This window comes from Hemitrygon akajei, chromosome 3 (assembly GCF_048418815.1).
Source record: "Hemitrygon akajei chromosome 3, sHemAka1.3, whole genome shotgun sequence".
In the NCBI taxonomy this organism is placed as follows: domain Eukaryota; kingdom Metazoa; phylum Chordata; class Chondrichthyes; order Myliobatiformes; family Dasyatidae; genus Hemitrygon; species Hemitrygon akajei.
The window spans coordinates 76,508,530-76,535,642 of NC_133126.1; the positions used below are offsets into that span (position 1 = coordinate 76,508,530).

At 37.1% G+C, this 27,113-nt stretch overlaps 1 protein-coding gene across 20 annotated transcripts in view; it reads right to left on the reverse strand.

Moving 5' to 3' along the window:
* The window catches only part of LOC140725128 (gephyrin), a 598,333-nt gene that overhangs the window by 202,973 nt on the left and 368,247 nt on the right, over nucleotides 1-27,113 (reverse strand). For 13 of the 20 annotated variants that reach the window (XM_073040176.1, XM_073040167.1, XM_073040177.1 and 10 more), the window contains 5 exons: nucleotides 18,330-18,424; nucleotides 15,739-15,805; nucleotides 14,528-14,800; nucleotides 14,273-14,428; nucleotides 12,211-12,363 (listed from right to left, as the gene is read on the reverse strand). In XM_073040176.1, coding sequence (XP_072896277.1) covers nucleotides 12,211-12,363; nucleotides 14,273-14,428; nucleotides 14,528-14,800; nucleotides 15,739-15,805; nucleotides 18,330-18,424 — 744 coding nt within the window. The remainder of the gene's footprint in view (nucleotides 1-12,210; nucleotides 12,364-14,272; nucleotides 14,429-14,527; nucleotides 14,801-15,738; nucleotides 15,806-18,329; nucleotides 18,425-27,113) is intronic. The other 7 variants (XM_073040183.1, XM_073040180.1, XM_073040186.1 and 4 more) reach the window with 2 other exon arrangements.

Genomic DNA, 27,113 nt, shown 5'->3' on the forward strand with positions numbered 1-27,113 from the left:
ATGTACTCGTTGGTAGGTTAATTGGTCACTGTAAATTGTCCGTGATTAAATTGTGGGTTGCTGGGGGTTGTGGGTCAATTCCACTCTGTGTCTCCATAAAAGAAACATCTGCAATTGAAATGCAGCTATTCCAACTCACGTACCAAAGCAAAACAACAGCAAAAAAGAATTCAAAATAACATCAAAAATGCTAAAACAAAATAAATAAATGTTGAGACTGCATGTTAACCACATCTGCCAGATACTTATATTAAGTGCATATTTGAACATACTGTGCAGGTAATGCAGCTATGTTACAAATTTAGCAACCTGGATTTCAATATGACCTTTGATGCCAACTGGAGTTTACATGGTCTCCCTGTTACTGCATGGATTTTCTCTAGGTGCTCTAGTTTCTCAGAATTCAGTAAAAAGTCTGCCTGCCATAGTTTAAATTTAGAATTTGATCTAAAATACCAGTATTTACCAAGGCAGCTTTTCATGGATTGAAATAATGTTCAAATTCAACAATGGGCATTGTGAATGAAACTGGTTGCTGGTGAACATCAAATAATCAAGACAATTCAATGTTTCAGCTGGTTTTGATTTCTGTCCTGCTCAGACATTGTAGAAGAAGGAAGGGGAATTGGGTAAGAAATAGGTCACAATGTATTTATGAGAAGTTTATATTTGTAGATACTTATATTAAAAGTGCCCATCAATTGAGGTTTGTATTAGTTGTTAATTTGAAGCTGCTCTCAGTTAATAAAAAGGATACTAAAACATTAGTTTGGAACAAAATGAATTTTTTTTCCTACTGACTTCTGCATTACTTATTTTTCAACCAACTAGCCAAGAGCAGATTAATTAACCATCACATTGAAATGTGTGAGAGCTTGCTATGTGCAGAACTGGTTTTGGACATATGTAAAATTGATTATCTTAATTTGTATATGTAAATCCTGGTTCAAGTGGTTATTTTAAAATAGGTATTCCAATATGTGGACTGCTGCACTTCTGGAGGGTGTCATCTGAAATCATGCTCTATCATTTCATATTATATTCCCAAAAAATGGCAAAATAGCATTTCCTCAGAATTTATTTTTATTATTATATCTACAGACAATAAGTATTTTTTAAATGCTCACACATCTCACTGTAGTAAAAAATAGTTTACACACCACTGTCAGATTCTCTCCTGTTTCCTCTTTTCCAAGGAGGATATCCTCAGCTTTTGCAATCCAGTAAATAATCAAGCTGTCCATCAACTGCACAGTTTCTTTTCTAATATCATATGATTACATTTAAAATACCCACATTTCGAGTGTTTGAAGGTGTGATAAACACAAATCTGCATTCTGCTAGGTACTTCTAGGAAAGCCAGAAAGAAGCTAATTAAGATCTGATTTCAAGTAATGATTGCAGAGCAGTACTTCACAAATTGGTGACTGGTAATAATGACAATTGATTGTAGTGACCATTGAAGTAAACAGAGATTCCTTTCTTTAGCACAGTTACAGTCTCACAATGCCTGTAGCAAAGATTAAAATTACAATTTGACAGAAACAGCCACTCAATAATAGATATTTCTCACTTATTTTAATTTAGCTTTATTTCCTGCTCTGTTTCTCTTAATAGTCAAAAATATCCTGAATGTAAATGCCAGTACTGATCAATAAAAGGTAACAGCAGCTTCAGTATTCAGATACATATTTGCTATAAAAATATCAGGTGATAAAGTATTTCCCTTTTATCAAATACTCTGCTCCAAATGTACTATGTAAACAAATAACAAAATCATCAAAATGCTTCTTCCTTTTCACTGGTTGAATCACCATCTGGTAGACAGACAGACAGACATACTTTATTGATCCTGAGGGAAACTGGGTTTCGTTATAGTCGCACCAACCAAGAATAGTGAAGAAATATAGCAATATAAAACCATAAATAATTAAATAATAATAAGTTAATCATGCCAAGTGGAAATAAGTCCAGGACCAGCCTATTGGGTCAGGGTGTCTGACACTCTGAGGGAGGAGTTGTAAAGTTTGATGGCCACAGGCAGGAATGACTTCCTATGACGCTCAGTGTTACATCTCAGTGGAATGAGTCCCTGGCTGAATGTACTCCTGTGCCTAACCAGTACATTATGGAGTGGATGGGAGTCATTGTCCAAAATGGCATGCAACTTGGACAGCATCCTCTTTTCAGACACCACTGTCAGAGAGTCCATTTCCACCCCAACAACATCATTGGCCTTATGAATGAGTTTGTTGATTCTGTTGGTGTCTACTACCCTCAGCCTGCTGCCCCAGCACACAACAGCAAACATAATAGCACTGGCCATCACAGACTCGTAGAACATCCTCAGCGTCGTCCGGCAGATGTTAAAGGACCTCAGTCTCCTCAGGAAGTAGAGACAGCTCTGACCCTTCTTGTAGACAGCCTCAGTGTTCTTTGACCAGTCCAGTTTATTGTCAATTCGTATCCCCAGGTATTTGTAATCTTCCACCATGTCCACACTGACCCCTTGGATGGAAACAGGGGTCACTGGTGCCTTAGCCCTCCTCAGGTCCACCACCAGCTCCTTAGTCTTTTTCACATTAAGCTGCAGATGATTCTGCTTGCACCATGTGACAAAGTTTCCCACCATAGCCCTGTACTCAGCCTCATCTCCCTTGCTGATGCATCCAACTATGGCAGAGTCATCAGAAAACTTCTGAAGATGGCAAGACTCTGTGCAGTAGTTGAAGTCCGAGGTGTAGATGGTGAAGAGAAAGGGAGACAGACTGGTTCCCTGTGGAGCCCCAGTGCTGCTGACCATTCTGTCTGACATACAGTGTTGCAAGCGCACGTACTGTGACCTGCCAGTCAGGTAATCAATAATCCATGACACCAGGGAAGCATCCACCTGCATCACTGTCAGCTTCTCACCCAGCATAGCAGGGCAGATGGTGTTGAACGCACTGGAGAAGTCAAAAAACATGACCCTCACAGTGTTCCCCGGCTTGCCCAGGTGGGCGTAGACATGGTTCAGCAGGTAGACGATGGCATCCTCAACTCCTAGTCAGGGCTGATAGGCGAACTGGTAGGAAGGGGCCACTGCACTTGATCAACGAAAACTGCAGAAAGTTTTAAATTCAGTCAACTCTATGATGGGCACTAGCCTCCCCAGCATCCAAGTCACCTTCAGAAGGCAATGCCTCAAAAAATGGTAGCATCCTTCATGAAGGACCCCCAACACCCAGGACATGTCTTCTCATTGCTACCATCAAGGAGAAGGTGCAGGAACTTGAAAACACACACTCAATGTTTCACGACATCTTCTTCTCCTGCACCATAAGATTTCGGACAATGAACCCATGAACACTACATCACTATATATTTTCTGTTTTCTTTTTGCACTACTTTATTTAATCTATTTTTAATATATACTTCTTGTCGTTACTTATAGTTTTTATTACTATATATTGCAATGTACTGCTGTTGCAAAACAACAAATTTCACAACATATGCTGGTGATATTAAACCTGATTCTAATTCTGAAAACTATTCTTTCCAGAAACCTGATTGGATGAGGACTAACTAATCTTCATTTCCTCATTTGGGATGGACAACGGGGGTATAAATTCCACTGGACTAGACATGCCCAGGCATCATCCCTGATGAAGATGGCAGAATTTGTCATCAAAACGGTGGTTAAAACTGATACCTGCACTCAGCTGGAAGCCTGAGAAGAATTTATTTATTATGTACACCAGGAAAGCACTAGATCCTTTATCAGGAACTGTACATATTTTAACAATACCAGTGAAAGCAACAGCAATCTGCTTTCAACTGCAATACAATCAAAATATCAGAAAACTTGGCATTTAGAAAAATATTAAGAACCAGATGTTAACTGTCTACATTTAAATACCTACAACAACATGATTAAATAATTTAAATTTTCAGTGTCAAGGCTACAACAGAATTAAGAATGTGCTATGCATCTGTTACACTGAGAGATTTACGAAGCATGTGAGACAAAACGGACCCGAAAACCTTAATTAACAAGTGAGCCACAAATGCATAATATTGACAAGATTACTTACACAAATTTGAACCTAAAATTGTTAAAACATAGAGCACTTGCTTGTTTTTTTCTGACAGATGTAAGTGGTAGATGCTTGCACCCTTAAAAGTAAATCATGTTTTTTTTTGTAGAAGGAAGAGAATTCACTGATGAGAGGTTCATTTCTGCATGATTACTGTAACAGATTTCAAAACAATATTGCCTGAAGCTACAAAATGTGAAATAGATCTATGACTACATTTAAAAAGCAAAGGTGTTAAAGTACTTTGGAGAAACAAAAAGATGTACAAGACTAGCAAAAAATCTGAAATGTCTGAATTGTTCTATATCTAACATATCTAATGTTTTTGAACTTTAACATTTTTGAGATACATGCCTAGAGCCTAATGCCCACAATCAAATAACAACAGAAATTTGCAAGGCCAAATGAATCTCTTTGACCAATAAAGAAGGTGGAGTTCACAAACTAGACTTTATTAAATGCAGAACAACAGGAAAAAAAACCAGAAAATGCTGAAAACACTCAGCAGGTCAAGCAGCAGCTGTAGGGAGAGAAACAGAGTCCATGCTTCACATAGGAGACCCTTCATCACAATGGAAAAGAAGACAAAAGAACTTTACAAAGCTGCTTAGAAGATGGGGAAAGGTTATTTCTGATACACTGAAAACATGATGACCATGCAGTTAAATAAAAAAAAACAAGGTTTTATTAAAAGCAGAGAAGAAATTTCTTTCTCAAAAAGTGCTTTCAGAATTTTGAAATTTTTACTTCTCTAGCCTTGGAAAAAAAAAGAGATTTTTTTTCAGAGATTTTCAAAGGTAAATAATTCTCTCTCAAAAATCACTCTTACATTCTCACAGTTCTCTACTGCCTTTTTGGTTCCATTTGTAGGAGAGTCCAAGATCAGAGGGCACTGCAACTTCTTCACCTAGATGGTGGTGAATCCATGAAATCTGTTGTCATGGAGAGCTGTGGAAGTTGTTCAGTGTACTTAGGGCAGAGATCAATGGGTTTTTGATTGGTAAGAGGGTTAAAGAGAGTAGGTGGGTGAATGGAGTTGAAAAAAACCAGTTACGATTGAATGGCTCAGCAGACTGAATCAGCAGAATGGTCTAATTCTGCTTCTATAACTATGTAGGTGAGTGGTAAGATCTAGAGAGGTTGATGGAAATGTGGGAAAATAAAACAGCGTTAATATAAATGGATGTTTGATGATCAGTGTGTTTCATTAAGCTAGACAGCCTGTTTCTAAGATGTACGATTCTAAAGGTAATATGCCATGGCTATTGAAAATCTGAAATTAAAACAAAATTGTTAAGATTTCGGGTTGATCATTTTCCATTAATTCTGATAAAAGGGCATTGATATAAGTTATTATTTCTGATTCTCACTCTATAGACGCTGCCAAACCTGTCAAGTATTCCTTGCATTTTCTCTTCTATTACCCATCTTATCTGTTAACTGCATCACATTTGGCAGCAATCCTGTCTGTGGAAGAAGCGGAAGTTCTCATTTCAGAGACAAACACAAAATCTAGAATGATGGTGACATTCAGATCAGATGTTAATAAGAAATACTATTATTCTAAGGTTAACTGAAAAGGTGAAGTAGAACAGCAGAATTATACAGTATCTTGACTAATACTCATCCGCCAACCTTCATCCATAAAAAAGTGAACATAATTTGGTTGTTATCAGATCTCTGTTAGTGGGAGTATATGCAAATTAGCTGTCATGTTTCTAACAAATACTCTAAAGCAATGAGTCGTGTTAGGTCTTTCAGGTCAGTAAATGCATTTTCAGATGCCTCTTGATTCAATTGCCGTCTTTGTTTTTTCTAAATTTCCATCAGTACAGCTGTAAGATTATTTTAGCTAACATAGAAAATGTCTTGCTGAACTTTTCCACATATATCAGATCTCATGTTGTTCAATCATTTTGCAGCTTTGCTGTTATTTTACAGTCAGTTGTGTCCTGGTAACTGAAACACACTGCCAATTGTTCGTTTGCTTACAACTGATGTAATTCCACAATTAGCGGTGTCAAACACCATCACCGAAAAAATATCACCTGCTGCTTTTGCCTCTTTCCAAAAGCTACATCTTAGCACATCTTTCCAATCTGTGCATTTAAAACTTATGTTCACAGAAGGGGAAATTAGAATTGATTGCATTGATTTTATTGCAATGACAAGAGTTTGTGCAAGGTTGAAGATGAGTATAAATACCTGTGCTACCAATCACATCTGATATAACATTGGCCAGTAATAGGTGGTGACCGGATGTCAAGTGATATTTTGCAGCTCGAGGCTCTAGCTAACAAACTACCTTAGTCCTGCATGTTAGAACATACAATATAAATAACAAGAAGTTCCACTCATCAGTATTATTTAAAGGGATTATTGACTATTTACTAGTTATTTTCCCTGATTTTTTCTTATATTTGATGCATGCTTGAGTTGATTCAGCTTGCATTATGTTGTGTCACAGTAAATGTGGTTATCTGATATAGATTATTAGCAGGCCTACCACTTACAGTAAAACATGACCATGTTAAAACACTTGGCTTGAAAAGACAAGCTAATAAGCAAGAAGGATGGGAAGATGGGCTTTCAATAGGTGACTGTAACTACAGAACTGTTCAGGGAACAAAATGATTATAGAAGAGGCTACCTCTTAAGTGGAATGCCACTTACAATGATAACCAAATTCCAACAAGCAACAAAATATTAAACCCCTTCACTTCACCTAAAATAAACATCTTTACGCAAAATCAAAATGAAAATAATCGATAATATAAACATATATTAATTTCTCATTTCCTTAGACATTTTGCCGGCTGGTGGCATAGTAGCATCAGTGCTGGACTTTGGAGCGAAGGCTCCTGAGTTCGAATCCAGCTGGCTCCCTTGCACGCTTCCCATCTGTGATGGGTTGAGCGTCAAACTAGCAACTTGGTCTCATAAAAACAAGAAAGCCTGCTAAAAAAAACTCCGTCATGACGGCATCCCATGACTCCACTCGGTGTTAAGGGCTTTCTTCTTCTTCTTCTTCTTCTTCTTAGACATTATCTTTAGTGGCTTTTACTCTGCTGGAACCACTTTATTGGCAACAATATGACTGCTAGAGGCAGCCAAATTTCATTGGTGGTTCCAGAACCACTGTAGCGTTGGCCATCATTTCTGTACTGGTCAGGACAGGATCAAAGTTCTGCATATTGTCCTTAACCAAGTTCATGAATGACTCCTTCCTTGCTTCTTGAATTTCAAAACACTCAATATTTCATTGTGCACACTCATTAGTGATTTTTCTGATATCTCATCCTTTTGAAGACCTCATCTGTGTCCTCCACACTGAGACTTACATACGACCTCATGCTCTTCAGATCTGGCTCTTGAGTAAGCTCCAACTGCAACAATTAACTATATTATTTTCTTGAAAACTACACATCTTTTTCATGTCTCAGCTTGTGGGTGAAGGTTTGAAACTCAATGGTAATGTACCTTTGTGTTCACTGTCTTTTTCCTCTTCCTGTACTTTCTGGCCAGTTCATAAGTATTTGAAATGAAAAAGGGAAAATGTTAGGGATGAGGTGTATATGGAAGGGGAAGCAGTTACCTTTTGTCACCTGCAGCCCAGAGATTACAACAGAATGGGGCTGAGTGCAGGGAGGATGTAGTAAGCATGGTTAGATATATGGAAAAGGGTTCAGTCCTGTCAGTGACCACAGTCCCAGTGGCAGTCTTTCCAATGATGGATGCACCATCACCTCACCTCTCGGGAAAAAAAATAAGGGACATGTAAGTGCTTCACCAATTAGTTGCTGTTGCCATGTCTTGAAAGAGAGAGAAGTGTATCAGTGAGAGTGAGATGTATTAGTGAAAGAGAAATGTGCCTGTGGCAGGGAAACATGTCATGCAAACTGGTTTGCTGTCTGCACTCTGTTCAATGGCCATATCTTAAATCTGTACCATGATTTATGTTCCTATTTTTTTGGTGGGGTGGCACTGTTAAACTCAACCTTGTGCATTTAGTAAATGTTAGGATTTTTAAAAAATGCCCATGACTTTCAGACTACTTTAATGATTTACGGAAACTCATTAAAGCACTACAAACATTTCTCAGTCAGAATGCATGGCAGTTTCTCCCTCGACTACTTCAAACCTGCAACTTTTGTCACCAAGGACAAAGGCAGCTGATGAATGGAAACACCATGACTTAGAGATTTATCTAATCATTCTTTTTTGGAATTATATAACAAGTTTACTACAACTCTGCTTCTAAATCCTAGAGTTTCCTACCCTACAGCACTGTGGGAATGGTTTCAACAGAAGGACCTCTGCAATTTAAGAAGGCAGCACCATTATGTTTTCAAGAATAATTAAGGATGCGTAGTAAATTCTGGCCTTGCGAGTGTCACACTACTTTCAAAAATGAATAAAATAATTTACAAGAGATTTCTATTTGGCTTAATTAACCAAAAATCTTTTACAGAATAACAGGGTACTTTAAACAATGGTCCATATTTATTATTTTCCTCTCTTCATGACATCCACCATCAAGGGCTGAAAGACTAGTGGGCCCTCTTTCATAAAACTAGTTGCTCAGGAGTGCCAACTCTGGTTGAGTATTCCTGTAGATTTCCTCATAAATCCATTTCTGAATTTGATTGCCCTTGCTGTCCATCCTCATGACACTCCCTTCTGCAATATTTTAATAGCTAGGAATGAGAAAACTGTTCAAAGAAAATGCCATGTTTTAATTCTCACCTGCTTTGTCCTTATTACTTCAACAATGATCTGAAGACCAAATATTATTTCAAAGTCCATTCCAGTCTTGGAAGGCTGGCAAACCCACAGCCGATGCATTTAAATGCACAAGAAATGCTTCTGACTTGCCCTGTGTGAAAGATTCTAACACCCTCTTGGCCTCTCCACAAATGGCATGATTGACTCAGACGGCATAATGCTGGATACAAAATTCTGTCTATGTGGATTACATCCTTTAGTTTTGAGTATTAGTGAACCACAGTGGTTCATTTGCCAGAGTGTCTAATTTATAAGAAGCCTGGCTTGAGGGGTTAAACTATTTGTAATGTTTGTTCTGTCTTTCTTAGATGGTTCACTTTTGCCTCTAATCACCTGCACTCCATTTGCTGCTACTTCCTCCAATAACTTTCCTTTCATTCTCCATTCCATTTCACTCCCTATCACATTTTAGACTCAGAAATATTGCAATATCTTAGTCAGCATAATCCCAGTTGCTGAAGATAAGACCCGAGGAAGTGATCTGACTGGAGTCACTAAAAAAATAACTCCAAGACAGCAAAATTCTAGACCTCCTCTTAATTTTCAAAGTTCACTAATCAATTAGTAGCCTTTTTCAATGCTTTCATGCTCAAACAGCTTTAAAGTGCTTCCAAATCTTTTGCAAACTAGCACAAAGATGGCAACTGGGCAGGTGTTTAAGGGTCAGACTGAAGGTGAAAGTCTGCTGATGATGCACCGATTATGATGTACATTTCATAGTTTTTAAAATATTCTGTTTCCTTTTACCGCTTCAGAACCAATTCTGTCAGGAATTTTGAGAATTTTGTAATTACAGTATGAAAACAACTTCTAAGATTTCAAGAAAACACTCCTACTCAATATACAATCATCAGCATACCTTACAAAGAGTTATATTAAACCTAATACATCATCAGCTAACTTAGCTGAAAGAAAAGATTGACAACAGTACTGACAGTAACTATTATCGCTGTGTTTTTTAATATGGTGGAATAACTCACTACTGATACACGATTGCAAATTAGAAGAATTCTTAAAAACAACCCAGTTCAAGTTCTTAACATTGTGTATAAATAATAGACCTGATAGAGATGTATAAGATGATAAGAAGCATTGATAGAATGGATAGGCAGTGCCTTTTTGCCAGGGCAGCAAAAGCTAATACGAGAGGGCATAACTTTAAGATGATTGGAGGGAAGTTAGGGGTGATATGTGAAATGCAGCTGTTTATACAGATAGGAAAGTGCGTGGAAGGCATTGCGAGGGATGGTGGTAGAGGTAGATATATTAGAGATGTTTAAGAGACTATTAAATAGACACATATATGAAAGAAAAATGGAGGGAAGGATTAATTGATTTTGGAGTAGATTAAAAGACTGCTACAACATTATGGGTTGAACGGCCTGCACTGTGCTATACTGTTCTATGATCTAACACAGCTGTTTTTGGAGTTTGCATAAACACCTGTTCTAATTTAAAGTTTAGTTCATAGATTGGCAGCTAGCTTCATTAAATTAATTGGGCACATGAAGATGTTATGATGCAAAACCAGAACAGGTTAAGTTCAAGGCACCAGCAAAGCTCATTGACAAATGCTTCAAAATTTGATTCAGTATTTCCTGAGCCACCTGCAAGGATTCATATTGACATTAAGGATTCATATTGATTCATATTCATGTTTACATCAGCAAATGCACCTTTGAGAAGCAAAAGACTGTCATTTTTTTTGTAGAGGAGATAAAAAAAAGTTGCAATAGAAATCCATTCAATTCACATATTCCTGCAGATTTTTCTATTAACTTCTTACCCCTTGCACAAAGATGAAACTGAAGGCATATTTTGAAATGATAACCATAACTACAGTATGATTTAACACAAGTATGATCAAAGCCTATACCTACTAATTTTTTGAATATAAGCAATTGGCACACCATCATATATTTAATAGCCATTTAGGCATAAAGCGTTTTTCATAATCTTTATATTCATACTTTATATTACATATGTCTATATTTCTCTTGGATCAGTGTTCAAAGAATCATATATTATGTTCATATCATGGTTAGTCACACAATGGAATCCATTTGTAACTCAATGAAGGGTGACACAATTAATTAAATGTTATTGAGAGCTCCTGTAAGGTTAGCTTAATATTAGTACAATTTGCCTAAAGAATTGTACCTCTAGATTAATTCTCCTTTCACAGAAACTGAAAATATAAATGACACACAATAACTAAAGTTCAACAACGAGACAGCCAGCTAAACAAGACAATGCTTCAAGTAAAATTTAAAGCAGGGGAGTTTGTTACTCAGATTATTGCAAATGGAAAATCAAGGTAGTTAAATTAAAACAATGAAGTTAACAATTTGTAAAACTAACAGAATTTTGATAGAATAATTAGACTATGATTTAATGAGTCATTATTAGGCCTTGTTCTGAAAATCTCTGAGGAGTTTTAAATCTACACAGAGAACACAATTGGCAATTAGGTAATCTGGATTGCACTAATTCAGCCAAGTGAGTCAACTTCAAATAATGTCCTTGGTCAACTATAAGAATGTAATTAAGATTATCCACTCATTTATTTTTAAAAGAAAAGCAGGCAGTGGTACAATCTCTGGCCTCCCAACTTACTCCAGTGAAACACACTTAGGCAAACGAGAGGGTGACCAATTGCAATGATTTATCACAATATTGGAAAAGTTCGTAAAGGAAAGACGTCCCTCAACACCTCCCCCCAACAGTTGCCAGAACTGTTCAGGCAGGCAGGATTTTCTCAACCTCCTCATTAATAATGCAGAATTGCATACATGAACCACATGAGTCCTGCGTCCTAGTTTGTTAGGTTTTTTAAAATCAGACTTTACCAACCAAATGCTTAGGGATTTATTGTAAATAATTTTGTTGTACACTACAGCTGAATCAAATATATATGGCATCTGATAAGTTGAAGTAAAGAAAACTTTTGTATAATCTCAAAACATTTATTCTAAACTTGGAATTCAGAGACACTGATTTACTTTAAATGATTATGGAAGTGAGCACTACATTTTGTCAAGTAAAACATGTAGGATCATAGTTAGAAAAGCTTGCTTATGACTCACTACCAATTACCATCAAGATCATGAAAATTTCAAGTACAACATATTTTATCTTAATTAAAAATACAGATTAATTTCTGCACCCTTAAAAATTGGTCAACAACATTATGTAATTTTTAAAACAAAAGTTTCAATTAAAGTTTCATGCATTATATCCCTACTATTGAGGTAATCCTCACCACTCTCAAATTTGAGGAGCAGATGATCTCTTATCAATTAACTAACCAAACTGAAGATTTCTATGAATGTTTCTAGTAACAACTTACTTTTGGTGTGGGGCAAGAAGCTGTGGATAGTCGTGATGTAGCTTGAGCTCGTGGTGATTCAGATGGAGTTGTGCTCAGCGATGCATTGTCTCGTGGAAGGACTTGAACACCACGAGAAATAATCGAATCTGGGATCTGAAAGTATAATAAATGCTGAAGATAATAAATTACAACAACTATTCTTTTACTGCTCAATTCAACTTTACATATAACTATCTGAAAACTAAATACTTTAAATTTATTTCCCTTTCAGGTTTGATTTCACTTCACTTCATAAAATGTTCAAATAGCAAATTTGAATCTAAAGGTGAAATATTTCTTAATTTATCATTCTTTATTCTTCCAAGACTTGTTACATTTATGTTGTTTGCCAATTCTAAACTTACAAAAGTGAAAGTAATATAAGCCATAAAATGGCAATACATTTTTAAAGCAATTCTTTGTTACAATTATGAAATTACAGATCTACATGACTGGGCAAAATGCTAATAACCTGTAGTACCAGTATTACAGATTTGAAGATTTCTTAGTTTTATCAACAAGCTTAATATGTATTACCAAAACATTTATTCCAGGACTAACATTAACAAGCGACAATCTTAATAATTTTATACATTACATTAATCATGAATTATATTACTTAAATGTAAGAAAATGCACCAAACATTTCATTTACAATCATTACACTTATGGAAATTGATCACTTGCACTAATATGGCAGGAGCGATCACTTCTGCAAAGTATGGTTTCCCAATGTTAGTTTTTTGTAGAAAGGTGTGTATCAATCTTAAGTTGGATCTACTAATTAAAAATCTTTTGTATAAATTATAAAGGAAAAATAAAAAATGTAGTGCAAACTGTATTTTTTTAAAGAAACTTCTAAAATTGGGTATCCACTGGGAGTCTGCAAGTTTATAAATGTGACAACAGTCAATGCAGGAATGATACAGCTATTAAAAAATTCTGTGATTAATTTAGCTTACTTCAATTTGTCTAGGTAGGCTAGATTCTACAGCAGCAAGAATAATCCCCTTGAACTAACCTCTAATGCCTTTTTTTTGTTTATTGTGTTCATGTTTTAACCCATTGATTTAGTGAGCCCTTGCTGAAGGGGAATCTGCTCCCTTCTCCATTTTCCATGATCGTAGTCCAGCTTTTGAAGTAAAGCTTATGGACATTTTAGAAAACAGTTCTGGGAATCTTGATAGCCAATTTTAAAATGAAACAAACATAACTCATATCCTTATCACCTGCTATGCAAAGTACACAGCAACGCTGGTTAAGTACCTAAACACCCTACAGGTTTATTTGAACGTTTGTTTTGTTTTTAAGAGTCTACAATGATTTTCAATGTAAATCCAGATATACTTATTATAATTAAAACAGATATAATTTTCAATCTATAGATGCAGCAGAGAAAGCATCAAGATGGCTCTGGATAAAGAGGGCAGATCCGTGGGTTGCTGCTAGGGCACAGGCTGGGGTCTGATCAACCCCGGTCGGGTTGCCTGGGTTAGAGAGTATGATGTTGAAAGACCCGAAACACCTGACAACCCCAGGTAACATCATTGATGATGTGCCCTAGCTTAGCATCATGCAGATGTTTCTGTAAGAACATTAGTGGTATCTGTCAGTAACAACAACAGCACCAATTATGCTGCTTGTCACTGAAATATTCTTAAGGCTACATCTGCCTTATTCTAATTTAATAATATTAGTTCTCAATATTTAACTCCACAAATTGTTCTAAAGGGAAGGTATTTAGTCATTTAATCAAACAGATAAAAAAGTACAAGGACATTATCTAGTGCTTCATGACAAATGAATGAAATGATTAATGAATGAGTCACATGAAGTCAATGACATAAATAAAAAAAAACAAATCACAATTATGAAGATACATAATTTAGTGAGAATTTAACAGGATGAACATGTTGAAAGGGATAACCTAAATGGCTAAAATTTAATTGAAAGAATAAAATCAGTGCAAGTGGTTCATTTCCTCATGAAGGACAACATAGTGCCAGGTGTTTACTTTTAATGCCTCTTTGCTGTCTCTTACCGGCTCTCCTGCACTGATGGCAGTATGAGAGTGATGACCAATGAAACCAGGGACAGGTTTACCACCTTTAGCCATGACAGGAGCGGGACTGTGTACAAGTTGGAAGTTCTGATGTACAACACAACTATCAGCACTATGACAGGAAAACACAGGCAACTGGAGAAAAACAAGCAAAAATGATTTGATGGGTAACAATGAAATAGGTAGGTTTGATTCTACATGTATGAAATCCCTATTGTGTGGGAAGTTTCTTACCTTGGCTGCTATGGCTGCTGCAGTGATATGTGAGGACGAGCTCTCTTCAGTTGAAGCCACTCCACTGTCTTTCTTCTCTTCCTCCTCATCTTCACACTGAACACCTTTGTCTTCTGTCTGTTTGTGTGGGCTGGTGGTAGGAGGAGGAGACAATGGTGGTGGAGGTGATGGAAGGTCTTCCAATTCATCATGAACTTCTTTCACTTTCACAACTGCATCCCGCAACAAGTCGATAGCATGAGGTAGGGCAGGTAATATAAACTGGAAGCATTCCTGGGTACAATTCAAAAGTCAAATTGAAAACATTTAAGAAATATATAGTTGTCAGATATATTCAATTGCAGACAGCATTTATTATTATGTCAACCAAATTCAATAAAGTAATAAATACAAAGTAAACCATTCAAGAGGGATTACTTTTTCTACAAACTGGATGACTTCATAAACACAGCAAGAATCAATCAATTAATCAAACCACAGGGACTGTATCAAGGATTTTCTCCTCATTGTTTGTAGTTACACTACTCAAATAATGGTTGCAATTTTTTTGTAAAGCGTACTCTGTAGATTTAATTTTTGCTTAATTACTTGTGCTGGATGCATGAAAGCAAACATTTTTCTCTATAAACTTTTGGTATCTATTCTGTACATCCTGTTCTGAACAATATGATCCTATGAAAATATAGCTTCTTAAGTCATCTTGACATAATGTTGGACATGGTGAAATTGTGATCCTGAGGTTCTTTGGAAGTCAAGAATAAGGCATAAACTTGGTGGTTTTGGCCGTTTATTTGGTATTACAAGATCAAAGAATGTTCTTTTAATCTTTTTTTATTCAAAGAACAAAGTTGTTGTCATCCTTTACTAAAAGCTAACTCAGACTAGAGAGATAACAAGAAATACTGATAAGAAATAACCTACAAAATAGGTTCAGTGTTGTGACGCTGGTTGCAGAGAAACTTCTAAAAAATACAGAATCAGCTATATTACAATTACACACATACAAAGATACTGCATTTTTTCTGGCACGGGAAAGTGGGTAGTCAGAAAAGAAAGCAGAGCAACAATTAATTAATTACCAAATTAAATAATTAACATGACTTTTGATCAACTTCTGTATCAAGTACTTGTTTATACTATTGCAGATATATAACAGACATAGGCCCTAACTTCCAAAATGCAGTAACAATGAAAAAAATGGTAACTCCTACCTGTGAACCTTTCTTGCTACCAGGCAGATTAATAATCAGAGTTTTGCCCCTTATTCCACATACAGGTCTGACAAAAGAAATATAACCATCACAAGGGGTTGCACATCTTACATGTAACAAAAAAATTATCTGGAACACAGACTCAAAAGAACTAGATCCCTTCTATGCAATATGTTAAAATGTTCATTACTAAAATATTTGTAGAAATACAGATTATTGCTTAACTTAACTGAGTAAAGCTCCAATAATCAGTAATCTTTGAGACTTTGGTGATGTTGGAATGGCAGGTTTTATATACTATAGGTGTTATTTCTATTAATACTTCAACTACTTTTAATTTTTTTTTCAAAAAGTATATGCCATGCTTCAGTATACTAAATCTTTCAGTGAAGAAGATGTGTACAAAAGGAGCAGCACAGAAAAGAAAACCTGATGAATTTAAAAGTAGTGTGGAAACAGAGCCATGTGATTTTAAAGGAACGTGGAGATAATTTTGGAATGAGTTTAAAATAAATGTGAGGAAGTGCCCCAATGAACTTTAAAGAGGCATGGAAACAAGGCCCAGGCGGGTTTATATGAAAAATAGGAATATGCCCTCAATGAGCATAAAAGGTGAGTGGGAACAAGGATTGAGTGAGTTTTTAAGGATTGTGAAAATGAAGCATTGGAGAGTTTAAGAGGTGTGTAGTAACAGAGCCCCCAGTAAGTTAATAGTAAGTGCTTGATATAGGGTTGATTAGGAGCATGTATGAAGGGGGCCCAAGTTTAAAGAGAGCATGGAAAACATCATTCAATGAGTCAAATGCCAAAACACCCAGATTTCCGAATAATCATACGGCAGATTATCATGGTTTAAACAGGCAAGAAGAAAGATTTTTAACTTTTGCAGTGAGTTTTGCAATCTAACAATGTTCCCTGTAGCCAGTGAACTAATTCAATGGGGGCAGTCAATATGCACACATCAGGATCCTATATGCAAAAATGTGATTAAGAACAAATAATTTGTATTAATGGAACTGGTTACAAAATGGAAATGTGAAAAAATAATAATTCTGCAGCAATATTTTGAAGTATTCTTCTGCCATATGAGGGTGTTCTTGTAAATACTGCCATCCCTAATTGTTCCTAACCTGAGGAAGTATCAAGCACATTCGTAGATCTCACATAGAGACCAAATTGGGTAAGGATGTGAAATTTTCCTTCCTGAAGGGCACATGAATTTAAACAACGATCCGGTGGCTTCAGAGTTAGCATTACATTGAATTGAATTGACTTTATTACTTACGTCCTTCATATACATGAGGAGTAAAAATCTTTACATTACGTCTCCGTCTAAATGTGCAATGTGCAATTTATAGTAAATAGGACGTACAAAAGGACAGTCAATATAACATAGAAATACAGTTGTGTCAGCATGAATTAAGCAGTCTGGTGGCCTGGTCCTGGAGCCTGTTGATCCTGGCTTTTATGCTGCGATACTGTTTCCTAGATGGTAGCAGCTGGAACAATTTGTGGTTGGGGTGACTCGAGTCCCCAATGATCCTCTGGGCCCTTTTTACACACCTGTTTTTGTAAATGTCCTGACTAGTATGCCAGCTTTAAAAAAAATCTGCATTTAATTAATTATTTTAAATTCCCCCAGCTATCAAAACCTATGTACCAAATCAAATCAAATCAAATCAATAGTACTAACATCTGGTTTCTAATCTAGTAATGAACTTTGCCAAATGTGAAGAATAGCACAGAGTACTGAATCCCAATACATTGCATCATTGAACTGTGGTGAGCATTTGGTCCACGATAACAGACGACGAAGCTCGTTGAACTCAACAACTGTTTTATTGTGATAAACACAAAACAGACCAGGCACTATGACCCAGAGAGTGAACCCAACCAGTCTCACCAGATGGGGAAGGTGACCATCACACACCCCAGTTACAGTCAGGGTGACCCACAAATACGCAAGCAAATAACTGTATAACCCAAGCTAAAATATAACAATAAATGAACTGGAACTTCCCACCATAATCCCACAAAAGCATTTTAACACAAGAACAATAAACAGTACTGGTCATGAGACCACACCCCTCCCCAGAGTGTCACAGAACAAAGGATACAAGATACTCTCCAAGTCCTTAGTCTTAATTGTGGATATATATCATGATGGACATTGTGCTCAAATAAAGGAAATGAGAGAGTATCTTAAACCTTGAGCTCTTTCAATCACCTTCAAGCTGCTACTTTAAGCAGGTGGAAGCTTGGGTGTTTAATCTTCTGACAAGTTTTTAATGATATTAAGCAGAAGCAAAGATATTGTGGAAACAAAGTGATCATCTAGGTTAGTCACTAAACCTTGAGACATCATTTAATTTCTCAATTAATCAATTGGGTTGCTCAGTCAAATTTCCCAGAGGAAAAACTGTTTTTTCATTTGCTTTATTAGGAAAGGGTATAAAAGCCCAAATACAAACTTGAGTCTATAACATATGAAGTCTTTGGAATTTTCCATCCTTGCCTGATCTGTTGTTATTCACATTTGTGTATTATACAGAGAACTATAGTCAAATTCAGTATGATATATGCTATCTTACCGAGACAGCATCCCCAGAGGAGTCACATTCAAAGAACCCATCAGCATAGCTAACGCCATTCCAGGAGCCTCTCTTTCGATCACTTCTTTTGTGGCCTAAAATTAGAAAAAAATACAAAAATATCGAAAATTGATTTCGAATTAAGCTTTTGATTGCAAAGAGCTATACTCCCCCACCATCATTTGCTATCCTCAACAAATTTAATATTCACTTTCCACTCAGTAAACCTTATTTTATATACACAAAGTGAAAAGATTGCTCATCTGAAAAAGACAAAATACTGTGATTGCAGAGGATCTGAAACACAAACAGAAAAAAGTGGAAACAGTCAGCAAGTCAGGGTGCATCTGTGGAGAGAACAGACAAATTGAAAGCAGGAAAATGTCATCAGTGATGAGATGTTAAACAGGAACAAAATACGGGGAAGATAGCATGCCCTAAAAATGCTAATCAACAAACCCATTAGCATAACCAAGACCATCACAGAAACATCCTCTTCTATCACTTATTTGGTCTTTTGGGATTAAAAACTTTATTCTTAAAAAAAAATCTAAATTTGATATCAGCTTGACACTTTAATTGTCCAATATTCTAACCAACTTTCTATTTCTCTTGTTAAATTCAGTTTATTTGACAAAAAGTGCAAGCTTGAAGTATCAATTTGTCTGTTCTCCCTGAAGATGTAAGTCATGGCAAATGTGTAGTGTTAGCAAAAAGTACAAGCAAAAAAGCATGCAGAGCCAAAATGCACATATAGACTTGTGTCCGAATGTTTCCAGCATTTTCTGATTTAATGCAAAACAGAAAAATATTAAAGAAGTATATCATTAAGATCAGGCTTATATAATAGTTCAAACTGAAACCAAATAAATCTATTAAATGCTGGGTTCCAACCTACACTAATGGAACTCTGCCATAAATCTTCGGCGTCCCTCAAAGCTGTGCACAATTAGGCATACAAAATCAAAATACCCAACTTTGAAACTGATAGTTGGTGTGTCATATGTGTTTAGAAAGAATAATATGAGATTTATTTTGTACCTAACTATGCTGCACAAACCAAGGATGTTAGCAATGTGTGCCTAAAGGAAATCACCAGCATTCATCATCTTGGTGAAGTCAAATCAATTCATTCCTGCACACACAAAAAAGATGTACCATACTGAAGGCAAAAAGTTTTCAGCCACAGATATAATAATAACTATAGAAAAATAGACTATGAATTATTAGTTGGTAATAGCAGTTAATTAGCTACAGAAAAGTGCTTTTACAAAATGCACAAATTCAAAAATAGATATGAAGTTTCAAATGAAATTCTTAAGATTAAACTTGGAGTAGATATACTTCTTTGCAGAGGAATTGCTCTCCATTTGTAATTCACTTTCACACTGAACTGTAGGAGGAACTCTTTGTTTCCATTGTGGTGGTGCCAAATCCATTGACTATTACTCCAAAATAAATACAGTATTAACAAATCCAATCAGGAATTTAGCTGAACCTTCTTACTCATGGAGGTGCAATTGTGAAATGCATTTTAACATGGAATGTCCATGATGAATAGGGTATATTTAAAGGGAAGAAACCAAAGTACATAAATGAGGAGAAGAAAGAATTGTGCATGGGGTGAAAAGAAAACAAAGTTAGGTGAAAGCTCATGAAGAGCATTAACACTACTAGGCAGCTTGGTTGAATGTTTGTCTCCATACTGTGAAAATATTATGAAATCCTCAGAAATAAAAGCAGAATGAAAATATACAGTGGAATTATAAAATGGATGTTTATCGAGGACATCAGCAAGGCACAACTTCTTTGCTATCATGCTTTAGAAGTTTAAATTTGAATTTGTAAATTTCACAAGGATTTTCATCCTATAATATGCATATACCCACCACCACAAGGGGACATCCAGAAAAAGACTGCAGGTGCCATACAACAGCCAAAGTTCTAATTCTTCAAAAGATTAAAAATTAAAATGAACTACAGTACAAAAGCCCATTTTAGCCCCAAAGCCAAAAAAATTAAAGGAAAGGGATGAAACTCAATGGCCAATAATGCCATCATGTAGCATATTGTGCTTTTGTTCATAACTTTAAGCATATCCTTGATACTGGAAAGGAAGCAAATGAAATGTCCTTGAGGGAATGAAAGAGAAGAGCCTTTTCAAAATGGAGAGTGAAAATAGGAGTGATTAATATGTTTAAAGTAACTCTGCTATATTTAAGATAAAAAGCTGCACTTTTTTCCCAAATATGTGTAAATTGTACCTGTAAAAGCTGAACCTTTGTTTGAAAATACAGGGCAAGATGCTCTCTTCCTTGTTTTGTAACTGTGCTGGTTGTCTAGTTCATTTGAGAGGAATGAAATAAGTAAGTTTGACTGTGTTGCACGTCATACACAGCGGAAATTTGAACATTTATTTAAAGGTGTTCATTAAGAAAGAGCAAATACGTCTTGTGTTTAAGAAATCAGATTTCAACTGAGGTTGTACAAACCATCCTCATATTTTGTATTACACAAACCCAACTCGTGTTGCACAATGTCTGTAAGAATTACAAACCATAATTAGTAACATACTAACATCTCATCCTGTGGTGTAACGAATCTATCTACTCACTTTATGTTGTACATGGTAAATTCCAGATATCTAGGAAAGGTGCCAAAGAGAGTTAGGTGAGGTGAAACTTTTAAGAAGCAGGAAATTGTTTATTGTTGCTCTTATGCACATGATTAGTGAATTATCCATGCTAAAGCAAAATGGAAGAAAGAAATTAAAATAGATCAAAGGAAGCAAAAGAGTTAATGATCTTTGCCCCTCAAACTGCATTTCTGATTAACTTGTCATGGGGATTTAAATGGCTCAATTTCTCAAATTTATTAACTTTCTTTTGAAAATAACATCTGAAATCTACTGTAATGAACTTGTATATTGACCTTTTGTGAGTAATTGAATAACACATTTCATTAGCGACCCTAGAGAAAATTCGCTGTTAAACACCCAAATATCTATCCAGAGGAGACAAGAGATTGCAGATGCTTGAATCTGAAGCAACACCTAATATGCTGGACCAACTCAGATGGTCAAGCAGTATCTGTGGGGAGTGTAATTGTCGATGTTTTAGAATCTGATGCAGGGTTCCAACCTAAATCTGAACAATTCTGTTTCCCTACATATGCTGCTCCACTCCTTTAGCAGATTGTTTGTGGTTCTAAATCTTTATCCACACTGGTACATTTATAACCTCATGATTCCTATCAAGTTTCAGAAAATTCAACTTAAAAAAAAATAGTCCTTACATTTGTGTGTGGGCAGCACTATCTGCCACAACTCACTTCATATAAAAAACATTTTTAATCACATTGTCTTCCTTCACCCATGATGAACTGCCCTAATATGGCAGTCATACCTGCTTAATTCCTTGCTGCCGATAAGACATTAAGATAGTGGATGTGCCAGAATTTTTACAGTTGAACACTGAGAAACCTGAAACCACCTGTTCCCATTCTGGTTACTCAGTAGTGCTGTATCAGGAAGGAGAAGCAAGAGACAATTTTTTCCTTCATCCCATTCAAGATTTGACATGACCTGCTGTGCTCCTCTTGCAGATTGTTTGTTAAGACAGGGAGGAGATAGGATTTTAAACAGGGCAGCATATTCCATAAAATAATCCTTGGAAGCATGGGCTGAGACTATTACAATTATGTTTTCCAGAGAACCTAGAATGGGAAACACAGAACAATGCACAGAATACCAGTGAGAAATGAGTGAAGTTGACTGTTATGACCCCAGCCCTCTCCTTCGTGAGATTCGCAAGAGCCCTAGTCAAGGGGGGGTCAAATGACCCAAGAGAGAGAGGGAGACGTGCTGAAGACCACGTTCCCCCGGGAAGCAGAATAAAGCACAGAACAATGCACAGAATACCAGTGAGAAATGAGTGAAGTTGACATACTGAAAAGGGATTAAAGTTTAAGATAAAAGAGGGTTCAGTTTGGAGCAGGAATAAAAAAGGCTGAGCACCCAGGAAAACAATGATACTTGAGAATATGGAGTCAAGATAAAGGAATTAATTGCAGCATGGAATTCATGGGAGGTATTGTAGGACATTGAAGAATTATGGATACAAGATCAGGAGGGCCTTATTATAATGGAGACTAATTAATTAGCACATCAAATCAACACATTATTTTAGCTTACATGCCCAATAGCAACAAGCTAAAAATTTATTACTTAGAACTTAGGTAAATGAGTATATCAAAATGTCTCCCTAGTCATCATAACTGTTACCCAGAAAGTGTTACTCAATTTTTTGTTAAATGAATTTAAATCATGCTTAATAATCATATGTTAAGTTCAGTGTACTACTATTGAAAAGCAAAAATTTACATAGGCCCAAAAACAGGCATAAAGCTTGTGACACCATCGCTTGTTATTTCCAAAGCAAGCAACAAGCTTCTTAGTCATGCACATTATTGTTACTTGCAACCAGTCAAATTGCACTATTCAATGACTTGTTGTCTTAATAAGGACCTAATTTTGTGGGTGGCTGGCATCACTTGAAGCTCACCACCACTAATTAACAACAGCCTGTATGGTGGCTACAGTGGTGTTGATAGACAATCTGGAATTCATTCAAACCTGTGGGATTTTTCAAGATGATTCAATACATTTCTCGCACGATACTGGAAGCTTTGGTGGAGGAGGTACAGAGTAGGTGAAACGCCTGATTCCCCCCCCCCCCCAGTGAGTTAGGAGGTCCCCCTGATAATTATTGCAAAGGCAGAGGGGGCAGAAAGTAGTGGAACTCAATGCCTGAACACACAAATTTAGTGCTGCATAATATTCAAAGGTTTCATGTGTCTCATGGCCAGTGAATGCATCTTCCAATCTATTTTCTAATTATGGAATTAACCTTATGTACTACACCTTATCTCCAACTACTAGATAACCAGAATTGTACCTAAAATTTATAGCCTCCACTACATTGTCACTTTTCACTGTAGCCAGTCTCACATCAACATCTCATATATTGCCAACCATTCAATTACATCACATACGTCATTGAAACGATCAGAACTATAGAGTGCCATTTTTGTTTTTACATCAAATAGCAGAGGTAAATATAGTAAACACATCGAAAATACTCCATCATAAACATTACCTAAAAAGACCCACAGACACAAATCTAATCAAGGGAAGACTTAAAGTTTAATCTTCTGCTTTGGTTGAATTCAAATTGTACCATAAACATTCTGTGGCATCTCATGGATATTACAGGAACTTCAGCAAACCTTGGCTTAAAAAGAGCAACTGAGAGAGTGGGTATAAGGAGCAGCTAAAGAGACAACAAACCATGGTGAGAATGGAATGGGGTCATATGGGGACAAGGCAGGAACCGGGTATTGATAGTAGATGATCAGCCATGATCTCAGAATGGCGGTGCAGGCTCGAAGGGCCGAATGATCTACTTCTTCACCTATTGTCTATCGTCTATAATGGAAAATATAAAAACAAAATTCTAGAAACACACTGCTGGTCAGGTAAGATCTGTGAAAAGAGAAACAGTTGATGTTTCAATTCCAAGACTCTTTGTCAATGAGGGAGAGAGATGCAGATGGCCAGTACTGAGAGCACAGAGCAGATAAAAAGGTGGCTTGAAAGAGCAGGAGGCAGGAGACAGCAAGAGCAGAACAACAAAATAATAGATGGCACTGAGACAGTGGGAAACAGGGAGAGTTTGGGTTAAATGGAATTGTACAAGGATTAAGAGGGAGAGGGAGAAAGAGAAGAGGGTGAGAGAGAGGGAGGGAGAGATCAGACAGTGAAGTTTGTGTTGAAAGATGTAGCCATAAAATAAAAAAAAGTGAAGGGATAAAAGGAAAGACTTGGAAAAAGGACGAGGCAGCAATAGCAAGAAGGACGGTTTAGGTTAAAAAAATTTGATTGAAAATTGAAAAAAAAAAGTTTGACAGAAAATAATATATCAGTTTAGCCAAATAACAGGAAAACAGTTAGTGCACTTTATATCATGTGGTTGTTTGAGTTACTGCCACTTTCCTATCAGCTTGACCAGTTTGGCCAGCCTCCTCTGATTTCTCTCATTAACAAGGCATTTTCACCCACAGATCTGCCACTGACTGACTTGTTTTTTTACTTTTTGAACTATTCTCTATAAACTTTAGCGATTGCTGTGAATGAAAATCCCAGGAGATCAGCAGTTCCTGAAACACTCAAAGCACCAGTATTCCGTCTGGCACCAACAATTATTCCACAGTCAAAGTCACTTAGATCATGTTTTTCCCATTCTGATGTTTGGTCTGAAGAATAACTGAACCTCATGACATATCTGCATGCTTTTATGCATTGGAGTTGCTGCCACATGATTGGCTGATTAGATATTTGCATTTAAGAACAGGTGTACAGGTATACTTAATAAAGTAACTACAGAGTGCATATATTCTAGAGAAACAAGTTAAAACAAAACAAATATCAGATGTCCAAGAATTTTATTAAAAAGTACAAATAAAATGTACAAATGAAAAAAAATTGAAAGGATTGGCACAACTGGTAGTGCAGTATGTGTCTGTCACTGGAGACCAATGTGATCCCAAACAATCACATCTACTGTATGCATCCGCATCTCTTTAAACTTGAATCAATAATGCTCAACTGAATAACTAGCTTTTGGCACTGTCATAAAACAGAGGGGAGGAGTTAACAAGACATCTAGATCTAAGAGGCTTATCATTAACAGGAAGATATGAATGTGAGTCAGGTAGAAATAGAGATCTAGAATGAAATTATGCAGCTTTAGTTTTTAGCATCCAATATATATGTGGTCCTTGCTGTCTGTAGGGAGAGGAACATTGATTATGCAGATGATAGCAATGTGCTAAAAGAAACCATTTGCACATGTGTGTGTTGTGTGTGCCGTGTATTGGACTGGGACAAAGGATAGAGGGTGAATGAAAAAAGTAAATAATAATTGATAGAAGGCAACACGCGTGAATCTGCAGATGCTGGAAAAAAATAAAAAAACACGAAATGCTGGCAGAACTCAGCAGGCCAGACAGCATCTATGGGAGGAGGTAATAACGACGTTTCGGGCCGAAACCCTTCATCAGGAGTGAAGTAACATGGGATGGTCGAGGGGGGATAAGAAGTGGGGAGAGGGATAAAGTAGAGAGCTGGGAAGTGATAGGCTGGAGGGAAATGGGCTAGGGGGAAGGTGGAGAATTATGGGAAATAAAAGAGAAAGAAAGGTAGGGCTGGTGGGAGAGATTATAGTGAGGGGGGAAAAGAGAGAGAAAGAGAACCAGACTAAAATAATAGATAGGGATGGGGGTAAGGGTGGGGGGCAGGGGTATCAACGGAGGTCAGTGAGTTGGATGTTCATGCTGGCAGGAAGGAGGCTACCTAGGCGGGAGATAAGGTATTGCTCCATCGACCTGCGTGTGGCCTCATCTTGACGGTAGAGGAGGCCATGGACAGACATGTCGGAGTGGGAGTGGTCTGTGGAATTGAAGTGCGTGGCCACAGGGAGATCCCGCCACTGCTGGAAGACCGAGTGCTGGTGTTCGGCGAAATGGTCTCCCAGTCTGTGGCGGGTATCCCCAGTGTATAAGTGGCCACATTGGGAGCACTGGATACAGTATATCACCCCAGTTGTCTCGCAAGTGAAGTGGTGCCTCACCTGAAAGGACTGTCTGGGGCCTGGGATGGTGGTGAGGGAAGTGTGGGGGCAGGTGTAGCACTTCTTCCGTTTGCAGGGATGAGTTACCGGAGGGAGGTCCGTGGGGAGGGATGGGGATGAATGGACAAGGGAGTCGCGTAGGGAGCGATCCCTGCGGAAAGCCGAGAGTGGGGGGAGGGGAAGATGTGGTTGGTGGTGGGATCACGTAGGAGGTGGCGGAAGTTACGGAGGATTATGCGTTGGATCTGTAGGCTGGTAGGGTGATAGGTGAGGACCACCTATCACTTGATTTGGCCTAATTCCCTTTTTGTTCACGCAGTCAGACCTGAATTGATAGAATATGTCTAAACAAAAGGATAGATCCAAAATGGTTTTATAGCAGGCTGTGTTGCCTGTTTACTGCCAGTTAAAGAAACTACCATATGGATGGAAAAGAACTTGTGAAATAGGAACTTGCCAGGATCCAAACATTAACAAACACCACAAAATTAGAAATGAGATTCTGATGAGTGTCTAAAGATTTGGTGGATGAAAATAAAATGTAGTACCTTGCTTTTCCTCTTATGCAGCCTGTGTCACAGTGTTTCATTCTCCACTCATTCAGTTTGTCCTGCATTGTTTCTCTTTTCACTCATGCAGCCTGCCCTGCATTGCTTTTCTCCACTCATGTGGCCTGCATTTGCAGTTTGTTGTTCATTGATCCTGTTTACAATTACTGTTCTATAGATTTGTCAAGTATGCCTAGGATAAAGAATCTCAGGGTTGTACGATGGTGACATGCATCAACTCTGATAATAAATTTTACTTTGAACCGTCCTGTATTGATTCTCTCTTCACTGATACAGCCTCCCCTGCATTGTTTCTTTCTCCTCTCACATAGCCTGTCCTGCACTATTCTCTCCATTTATGCTACTTGATTTGGCCTAATTCCCTTTTTGTTCACGCAGCCAGACCTGAATTGTTCTACTCTTTTCTGATGCTTAGCTATTCCCAGAGATTTCTGTTTACATTTGAAATGTATTAGTCCCATCCACTGAAATTCAGAAGATCTCTAAGATATAAAAGTGAGACTAAGATAGCTTCCATTGAAGTATCT